At 40.1% G+C, this 11084-nt stretch overlaps 1 protein-coding gene across 1 annotated transcript in view; it reads left to right on the top strand.

Moving 5' to 3' along the window:
• Nucleotides 1-11084, top strand: part of Macrod2 (mono-ADP ribosylhydrolase 2) — a 2130377-nt gene that overhangs the window by 1971003 nt on the left and 148290 nt on the right. Inside the window, exons 10-11 of the mRNA XM_029565754.1 lie at nucleotides 5197-5307; nucleotides 9022-9090. Coding sequence (XP_029421614.1) covers nucleotides 5197-5307; nucleotides 9022-9090 — 180 coding nt within the window. The remainder of the gene's footprint in view (nucleotides 1-5196; nucleotides 5308-9021; nucleotides 9091-11084) is intronic.

Here is an 11084-nt window from a genome sequence, read left to right as displayed (position 1 = left end):
CTGGATTGTTCCAGTGTAAAAATTATATAAATATTTATAATAAGATAAAGATATACTAAGACAGTGTATAAAGACATACTTTTAGCATTAGAAACAAAAGTTTACAGTTGTAATATCGCACCTGACTGATCAGTGTCAGAAAGGTTTGATTCTCACTCAGTAGTTTTTATGTTCTATGTTAACTCAATAAAATCACAGAAGATTGCAGTTTAGTTCCTCAGTTCTCATTTTAAAGTATAATTTCCAATATTTTGGACAATCCAGAATTTAATATCATGCCCAGACAAAAATATTAGCTATATTTCCAGGGAGGCAGCATTGGATAGGTATTAGAATCCTTTGCCATAACTACTTGTTAACTGTGCAATCTTACACAAATTACTTGACATTTCTGTATCTCAATGTTCTGATCCATTAAATGTAGATAATAGTACCTACCTCATGAGATTGCGATCAGAGTTAAATTTAGTAATCTACACAAATCATTTCCACACTGAAGAGAATATAGCCAGCAATCAATAAATGCTAGCTGTTGCCCACACAACTATATAATTAAATAAAGCCTGAGTGCAATAACCAGTGGCAGCAACACTCTTTAGGACCAATTTTCTCTTATATAATTTAATTTTATTTTCAAATGTGTGTTTTTAGACAATTTTGAAATGTGTGAAATGAAAATATAGATGAGAGGAATACAAGATTCCAGACCGAGTTCCTTCCATATAAAAGAATGCTACCTTAGGGACCGGGGAGTTAGCTCAGTTGGTGAAGGACTGAGCCATGCATGCATGAGGACCTGAGTTTGGAGCATCAGGACCTGGAGGCAGCACTGCATGCCTGGAACCCCAGCTCTGTAGGAAACTGGAGGATCATGAGAGACCCTGTCTCAAGGGAATAAGATAGAGAGTGGTAGAGCAGGACACTTGACTCTGGTTTCTGACAGCATGCAGGGATGCACTCATCTGCATACACCACACACACATACACTACACATCATACATACACACGCCAAAAAAGTAAACAAACAATTGAAGAAGTCATCTGAGGTCATCTAAGGTTATCTGGCCTCTACACATACTTACACACAGGTGCTTGTGTATGCACATGTCCTGTACTACAGACAAGAATACACACACACACACACACACACACACACACACACACATACACACACACCAGTGCTAACATTTAGGAGAAATGACAGAAAATAAATATATGTATCGCTCAACTATTATTTTACTTCCAGTAATAATAATGCCATGTAACAAATTATCCCAATTTTCAGTTTGCAACACGTTATTGATCCTCATGCTCATAGGTCTGCAGATTGTCAGCAGGTCAGGTAATATAGACTGGACTCAGCTGGATGATTCTATTTCCAACTGTGAGTTACTTAAGCTTGGCTTCAGGGCTCCTCTTTGGGTTCAAGTCTGCTCTACTTACTACTACGAAAGCATTTTCTTACCATGACAAATGGTGGGAGCATAGACACAAACCCATTTATGCAGCTCATTTAAGCCCTTTGCTCATTTTATACACTAGTGTTTCATTGTCCAACTCAAGTCACATGGCCAAGTCCAATATCAATGGAGTCTAAGTATTTCCTGCCCACAGAGGAAGGACACCGAGATAAAATAATCCTGTTATAGGGGACTGAAGAAGTAGGACCAGAATTCAGTCTGCAAACTGCTGTGTTTCATTCTGTCTACTTTGCGTGTATCTATAAGTCTGGAGACCTTTGTAAGAAGGGAACAGCATACAGGCAGTCAGTGCACATCAGATGGCTTCCTTGGGACCAGTCACAGACTTAATCCGATTTACTCCCCATTCTCTTTTCATTTCTATCCATAGTTCATGAAGTGTACTAAAAGTATCAAGATAACATTGAAGGCCCTGATGTTGGGATTTTACCCTTGCAAATCTCTCCCAATATGGAATTAGACATGCACTGCATTCTTATCACAGTCCAGCCAGTGGGACAGTCCTTTCTCTTACATAAATCCATTTTGCAAGAGGAGTCACTCTTTTTATTTATGTAAACTTTCAGAAACACATTTTTCAAATAGCACATGCTTACTAAATATGGATTAAAAGACTGAGGGTCAGAAATAATAGCGAAGTAAGAAGAGCACAGCAGAAGAATTCTTGCGAGTTAATGTACTTCTCAGTGTGAAAAAGTACAATGTTCTATCACACGCAACATAAATGCTATGAAAATGTGTTCTCTAAATATATGATCCTAAAGATGTGTTAACTAAGAGAATTTAGCTATTTAGAAGCTAGATTTTGTGAGACATTTTTAAACTCACAAAATAGCTGACACTTCCCTGTAGGTATTGATTCACATATATTGTAAGTCTTTTAAAATCCCTTCTAAAAACACAAGCATATGCACCCCATTTCACTTAACTTTTTATTGTTTACATGCTTCCTGAGAAACAGCTAGATGGACAAAGCTGAATGAAAAGAAAGCTGGTCCCTATCAAACACCTCGGGGTAACTAAGTAATGCGATTTGTGCACTCCCCCTTCTCCCTGCCAGTAGAGGTCCACTGTTGCACTAAGAACTCATCCACAGGAAGCGTTTAAAATGAATGGGAATTTAGAAGCCAAGCAACACACTGCCCAAGTCCACGACAAAGCAACCCTTCTGCATTGGCTCCCCCTGCTGGATTAGAGCATGCACTGTCTCTGAAATCGAAAACAGTGTACCTGAAGGTTTTCAGCTGAGGGCATGCCACTCAAATGGCAAATAGAGCCTGCTTCCAGAACAAGTTCACTCCATGGTAAACATGCCAGGTGATCTCTGAGTTTGCTTTCCAAGGGCAGAAATATTCAAGTAGAAAACTGTGCACTCAAAGTGGAGAAGAAAAGCATGCCACTGGACTGTCTGCTAGGGAGTGAGGGGATATGCATGCTGAATGCATAGCAAACTCAGGAAGGCAGGTTAGGTAAACCACCATAAGGGTTATCACTAGAGTGTTCGTTTGGGGCTCTGAGCTTGAATTTCCTCTTCACGCATTTAAAGCTTCTAGAACCAGTTCCTGGCAGTGCTGTGGCTAATTGTTTCTTTTCCCCTGCTTGTCTTTTTTACTTAAGAGTGCTGTCTGTCCTCACTCTCTAAGGGACATGGCAACCACACTAATTTTAAAGGCAGCTTGTCACCTACAGATGCCAGGCCTATTATGAAATCTGTATTGTGAAGTCTGTATGTTATGGAGAAACTGGCAGATTTTTCCTAACTTGACTCAGTCCATTTGGTAACAAGAAAGGGAGAAATTTGTGGCACACACTCCTGCACCAACTTGGCCTTGTTAAGGGAACGGGAACTACCGTGATGACTATTTCTTACAGAAAGCAAAAGCCAGTGCTGTCCCATCATGAAGAACCACAGCTAAGAACACTGCAGGTACCTGGGTGATGCTTGGAAGTTTGCCAGTTACAGCACTGGATTTAAGAACACCCAGAGTCATCCCAGCTTCTCACATTCAAAATTACATTGCATCCCTCATGTCAGATGGCCAAGGCTGAGCGAATTCTCAGTATATTTAGATATTCATCGATTGCATTTTTCCCTAATCCAGAAAATGTCTTCAATGGGCTTTTTTGTTAGAGCATCTTGATACATTGCTTTTCCAGTAATTCTAAGGTTTCTGTTTTTCATGGTTAATAATCCAGGCCCCCTTTGGAGAGGACTCCAAGCCTCTTGCCTTTGCATTAAGAACCAAGTAGAACGTATGAAAGCAGTACAATTATAATCCCAGCACAAGCATGTTGCAGGTTCAAGGTCAGACCAGGCAACATAGTGAGACCCTGTTTCAAAAAAAAAAAAGAAAAAAACAACACAATACATGACACAGGTGCCCTTACATAACATGCAAGCAAAACACTCATACACCTAAAATTAAAATAATAAATAAAATATTGTTTAAAAAAAAAATCAAACCGAAAAAAAAAAAAGTGAGTAATAGCAGATGGTGGTAAGAAGCCAAAACAAACACTGGAAGCAGACAAGCATCAGTGACTTGGGCCTCTTTATGGGTCAGGAATGGAAAAAGCTCAGCTGGGTGAACCTTCTTGCCCCTGTGACATTGACTAGGGTGGCACTCTGCATTCTACAGGCAACTGGGTAGGACCAGAAGGTACTACAAAATTTTGCCCATGGGTCTGCCCTTCAGTGCTTGACCTATGCCCTTCTCTGTCCAAGGCAGTCAACCTTAATTGCAATAAAGTTACAGCTGGCTATCCCCCAAGGAGAAAGCAGAAGCTGTTGCTCTGCTGGAGGCAGCTCAGAAGTCTCAGAACATCATTCCTACCACAGTCCATTTGTATAAACAAATGACAGCACCAAGCAGCGTTCCACAGAAGGGAGACGATAGACTCTGCTCTTTCAGAGACAAAGATCTTTGACCATCTGTATCTCGTATTAATATAGACTGTTAAGTTCTGCTTGTAAGTTTTCTGAAGCACATGTTTTACATTTTGTTCCTGTGTCTTTATATAAATTCGAGTATAAAAAAGTGTTTTGGAGACTCTCTCAAAAATTAATTACAAAGTCAGGCTTCTACTTGCCTTTGAAAATATTTTTTTTTCTACACCTGAATTCACAGCTATAGAACATATTTTAAGACGAACAATTTCAGTGGTTGCGAGTAGACAGTCTACATTTCAGCTTCTCATTTTTTCAGAGTTATACAGCAGATCAACATAATCAATTCAAGACAAAACAATTCCTAGCATAAATGTATTCAACCATTATGTACAAGTTACTTGAAAATAAAAGTTTTGGGAATAGATATCAAACAGAAGCATAGAGGATATAGAAAACCAACCACGTTCTCTTACTCTGAGCTTGTTGCTTTATTCAAAGGAGAAAAGCAGATTGGAAATGAAACATGTATGACATTTTTGGAAATGCCCAAAAAAGAGAGAGATGTTAGCACTATTGCTGACTGGATGTTATCTACTGTAGTTCAACATTTCCTCCAGCAAATCAGGAGATCAGGGACTAGTATAAATGCACTATTTATGTGGGTAATTTTTCTGTTTCCTGCCTCCAATTCATCCCTCTGCTGTGCTTTATGGGGAGTCATGCTACGTTGGTTGCAATTAATTTCAGTGCTGTATATTAGCCATAAAGAGATATTTCATATATTGACTTGATTTGTTTCCCCCCCCTCTGTGGTTTTCTTGAAAGATGAGAATGGTCCAGAGGAAAAGCAAAGTGCGGAAGAAACGGAAGGGCAGAGCCAAGAAGCAGGTGGGCTCAGATTTCTTTTGAGGAGTCTCCTAGGCCTCATCCACAGAGGTGAACAATAACTTTACTCAATGCTACTGTCTGAAAATGCTTATGCCTTTTCACCTCATTAACCTCAGTGTTCATTCTGGTCTCCAGTTCCATTAACTCTGGGTTGTCTGTGCTCAGAACGGTGCATTCTCACTCAGCATCTCCCTCACCAATTCCATTTCCTTCCCATAATAAGTCTGCTTAGTAATGCTCTAAGAAAGGTGCCACACGGCTGGAAGTGCAGCGTCAGGGCTTGTATGGCTTAGATCAGGTCAAAACTAGCAGATTTAGTTTGAGGAAGAAAAAATGAAATTAGAACTACTTAAAGAAAAGATGACATGGACTAAATGGAGTGTTTTGTAGTCTTATAAACTAAATTTTGAAGAGATATGTGCCTGGTTATTTCTGTGCCTATTGTGGATGATGCCACATGTCTGATCAGCCTTCCCTCCCAACAGCTATAAGTAAGATTGAAAACCTTCCTGACATCACTTCTGTTCAAAAAAGGACAGATGTGTCCAATGAAAGTTTATAGATTCTACACTGTAGATTATAAATTGAACATTGTTAAAATAAAATTGCACTTAAAGTTCCAAAGGGATTGAAATCACCTTTGATTTATCACTTCTCTCCACCCAGTCGTGTTCTCAGGCACATTCACCTTTGAAAGAATAACAGGTGCAGTCATACAGTTGCCAGCATCACTGCCAAAATAAAAATATCCGTCTTCCCTCGATCTCCAAGCAAGGCTCCCAGTTCTAATGAATCCCACAGAGAAGCATTTTTTTAAAAGAGTGAGTCTGTGTAATGTGTGCCAGTACATTCTAGAGAATGTGATGAACTCTTGGAACTAAACCAGGCAATGTGGTAAGTTTTCCACTGAAAACTTCCTACAGTAACCTTGGCACCTTTCTAGGGAACAAGAAGCTTCTATCATTAACACAGAAGATGCAATCGTAGCAGGCCAATCAGAGAAAGCACTGAAGCAGGGCAGCGGGGACCTTGTGGACTTGTTACTGGCCAGCTGACTCCTTTTGCTGAAACATATTCCTTTCCCCACAATGAAGCTAATTTATGAAACAGCAGACAGCCGTTATCTAACCGTCCCCATCCCCTACTCATAGAGCACTATGCTGTGTTGAAGATGAGGCTTATGTGAAAAGCTGTCACTGTTTTTACTGTTTAAGGATGACATGTATTAGTCATCCAACTGCTGATAGCTAGGGCCTTTCTCTTTTAAAGGCTTAGGGATTTTACTGACTGCCCTACCCCAAGCTGTCTTTCTCAGCACAGATTTTTCCCTCATTTTTGTACACACACACACACACACACACACACACACACACACACACATGTGTCTGTGCTTTATTCCTCCATACTTTCCCCTTGAGTCACTGGAGTTCTGATAGCTACTTTTGGGGGAATTTGTAACCACCTTCTTCAAATATAGAGTGGTTGAGCCTTCTCTCTCACACACACACTGGAGAGCATTACTGTCCAAGATGGCTCCCTCCCAGCTTCTCACCACAGGATATTCTATCACTGTATTCCTCAGTGGCTCCTCCTACTCTGCTGATCGACAGAGAATTTAACAGTGGGATTCCCTTAGGATTGCGGCCAGTGTCACTAGATACTGTTCAATTTACTTTGCTCATGTTATAGCCTTCCTAATCAGACTACAGAGAAATGGAAAACATGATTCTGACTATTAAAGCCCTTTTGACCCTCTGTTATGCTTCCAAAATAAAAATATCTTCCTTTCATTCAGTGTAATTTGCAGTGCCAATTTTAATTGCATAACTCTGCAGGTTTCTTCCATATGATGAAAAATACAATCTGAAAAATAGCATAATTCACAGGCTTTGACTGCCGTCACCATCAAATCAAATCAAATAAAAATTACATCTAATGATTACCAAGAAATCAATAATAAATACATATCAAAGGTTGCCTGCGCCTCAGTCTCTGTGAGTACAGTGCAAATACAGAATAAAACCACAAAGACAACATCCTTAACTCTTTGAAGCTTATATTCTGTTGGGGGAATCCAAGCAATAAACAAATAAAAAAAGATAAAAATATCAGGAAGTATAGGTACCTTGAAAAGAAAAAAAAAAAGGTGGAATTGGGAAACCACTCAGAAGGCAGCTCTTCATTGTCTGGATTTAGGTAGGTGTCACTGAGGAAGCAATAGTTGAAACGAGCTCTGAATGATGAGATGATTAAAGACTATTCTAGATGGAGGGAACCTACAATAAATTGGCTTCATGTTGGAGGAAAGCCAATATGACAGGAGTGTGGTGAGCTCAGGAGAACAACGCCTAAGACCTGGTAAGAAATCATAGAACCAGATCACGTCTGACAGCATGTGAGGACTGAGGAGAAATTGAGTCAGGTGTGGTGGCTCCTGGAAGGGGAGGCTGAGGCAGGAAGATGAAAGTTAAAGACTTGTCTGGGCTATATAGCAAGACTCTGCCTTGAAAATGAAGGGGAGAAATATTAGGGGTACATGGTAAGCATTAGATCTGCAGGGGAAGGGCAGTATCACCTTTGAGAGGGGAATTCTTGGTGAAATACTGGAAAAGCCAATTGGGAGGATTATAGAGACTTCATGAAGCGAAGCGCTAGAAGAAAATGACAATAACCCTTTAAAGGCAATTTTACTCTAAAGGGAGATAAAAGTGGGAAAATATTGCAACATTAAAGGAAGGTTAATGGTGTGTTCTTGTTTTTTTTTTTGGTTTTGTTTTTTTTAAGTCGAAGATTGACACTTGGTAAAAGAAATTGATTCCTTATCTCCAATTAGACCCCCTACTACAAATTTTATTCTCTGTTATAATAGCACTACAACCTAAAAGTAACAGCCATATGTAAAGGATAAAGAAATGCTAGAAAATAAGAAATTTTCCTCTAAATGCATGTTTATTTATCTTTTAGTTCCATGACTGTATGACTCAGAGAAAAGTATATGTTGTTTTACTAGTTGTCAGATGACTTTAATAAGTTCTCATGTCCTGATTTTACTGTTTTAATGTTAAATAGTTAATTATTTAGTATCCTAGAGGCTAAACATGGGTAAAATCTCTGTGGTATTGGTGAGACCAGTCAGAGACACCAACTGATTGGGCTAATTGGTGCTCTGAGGGGGACAGGGTCCTCCATGATCTTGATCCCCATCTGTAACTAGAGGATATGAAATCTCCACGCACCTTCTGGTGCTCTGCTTTGTGATGCCTTCTCCTGGGCCATTGTGCTGACAGTCACAGTCACCCATGCAGCTGGACCACCCAGCTTCTTAGAAACCTACAGAAATGTTCTGCTTAGAAACAACAACAACAACAAAAAGCTCTAAAAAGCACACAGAGACACTTTGTGGAAGCTTGCATGGTCATACTTTCCTTCTCCACCTACCACACACACACACACACACACACACACACACACACACACACACACGCACACAAAATCCCATTCTCTGAGAATCATGAAAGAAGCAAATGGCTGCTGGAGATGTTGGTATACTACTACCAACAACAGTATTTTTCACCAGAAATATATTTTAATGGAAGATTTCTTATCTGAAGATTTCTGCTTCATTAATTATTAGTAAAGGAATCAAGTCACTGTGAAGAATCCTCACCCATTCTTTGGCTGGGTGGGTGGGGAGGCAGCAGAAGAGGAAAAGCCTCGGCCTGGCAGTATTACCTCTGAGGAATTTCTTTTTCTGCTTTATAGATGGTGTCAACACCAGCCCTGTGCCCAGCCCTGCTTCAGAAGATGCAGTTGATGCATGTAAAGATGAAGGTAGGAGGCCATATCAAAATTCACAGACCCTTCCAAGTAAACTATGTGGGGTTTGTTTATATGGAAAATTGAGGCAGCAAGCAACTGTCAGATTCTAAGTTTTTCTATTTCCAACACAAAGGTCCTGCCCACTCTGTTTCATTCCATAGCTAGTCTCTTCAGAATTCACATATACATTTACATTTGTTCCTCTGAAAGTGTTTATAAAATAAGATCAGGAGCAGAGAAAGCATGGTTAGAAGAAAATATTTGAAGTACAAGAATTTGTCAATTCTGCTGGTTATAAATACTTATTAGGCATAGGTTTGAAAGAATGGCACTGAAGACCACCTTCCAGAGGTATTCGTGTCCAAAATGAAATGTTTTCAAGGCATTCTTAAAAGTAAATGGGGACATGGAAGGATGGAGAGAGGGCTCAGTGGTTAAGAGCACCGACTGCTCTTGCAGAGGGCCTGGGTTCAGTTCCCAGCATGCACATGACACCTAACAACGACATAATTACTCCAGTTTCAGTGGTCTGACGTCCTCCTCTATCCTCCATGGGCATTCCAAGTACATGGTGCACCTACATACATGCAGGCAAAACACGAGAGATGAGAGAGGGAGAGGGAGAGGGAGAGAGAGGGAGGGAGGGAAACACATTTGCACATTTGCAGAGCTCCCATTTCCAGTCATGTGGAATCCTCAGGCAAGAAGGAGGGGAGAGAGAGAGGGAGAGGGGAGAGAGAGAGAATCAGAGGGAGGGAGGAAGGGAGGGAGGGAGAGGGAGAGAGAGAGGAGGGAGGGAGGGAGGGAAGAGAGGAAAGCAAGCAATGAACAATAAACCTAGGGCAAGATCACCACTTGATGTGCCATTACTAAGAGAAAACCTTGCTGGCCCAAGCATGTCCATAAGATAAATGATTAAAATACATTGTTTCCTTTTTAGGGATAAGTACTGTGGTACAAGGATACAAAACCTTAACAAATTAAAAGAAAACAAAATAGTCCTTTCTTTCTTCTCCCCCTCCTGCCATTGTCTGGCTAATCTTCCCATACAAAGTTACAATTTATAACCGCCATTTGTGCTACTAAAACTCTGTGTGACTGACAGATTAGATTGTTATATTTGAAAAAAAAAAGGATGTCTAGTAAACCATGTAATCTACTTGGAGCTTAAATATGTATGTTGAATGCAAACAGGTGCACACTGCCACTGAGATTTCCTATTCTTTTCAATCTGTGTTTAGGAAATCAAAGTAGTCTTGTAATTTTAATACTCAGTTAGTGGCATCTTTAATTCCATTTCTCATTGCCTGGTAAGTTTTTAAAATGTTTTCAATCAAGTGCAATTGAGGACAGTTGATAAGTATATGAATAATGGTTTAAGCCATGCCATTGGTCATTTAGGTGATCTTTAACAAACAATTCAAGTACTTAATAAGGAATTTGTAAGTAATGATTAGGAGTGAGCTTCTTTGTATTTTTATTTTCTCCTCTGTATAATGGAACAAAAATAATGTCTACTTTGGGGATAGAGACATGGCACAGTGAGTAAGAGCACTTCTATGAATGCATGTGGACCTAAGTTCATAGTCCAAGCACCCAAGCTAGGTGTGCTGTCACATGCCTGTAAATTCCAGCACTTGTAAGTCTGAGGCAAGAGGATCAAGACCTCAAGGCCAGCACCACCTATACTTCAAAATTGAAGGCCATTGAGGCCATTATGGACTAGAATAAAGCCTGTCTAAAAAAGTATAAAAGCAATGGGAGAAAACCCCCACATAGTTCCCAACATCTATGTATAGCACACTTGCAACCCCAGCTCTGGAGTTGAGGGGAGGGCAGAAAAATGAGACTTGCTTTCTGCCAGATTATGTCCAGTTTCAGTGTGTGTGTGGCGGCGGGGAGGGGGGGCGCTGTCTCCAGGAAATAAATCAGAACATGATAGGGCAGGATACCAAATGTCTTTCTCTCTCTCTCTCTCTCTATCTCTCTCTCTCACTCTCTCTCTC

Source organism: Nannospalax galili, unplaced genomic scaffold, assembly GCF_000622305.1.
Source record: "Nannospalax galili isolate Female #2095 unplaced genomic scaffold, S.galili_v1.0 scaffold1118, whole genome shotgun sequence".
Lineage (NCBI taxonomy): Eukaryota > Metazoa > Chordata > Mammalia > Rodentia > Spalacidae > Nannospalax > Nannospalax galili.
The sequence above is the reverse complement of the archived record's forward strand: the minus strand, read 5'-3'. Positions and strand labels throughout refer to the sequence as shown.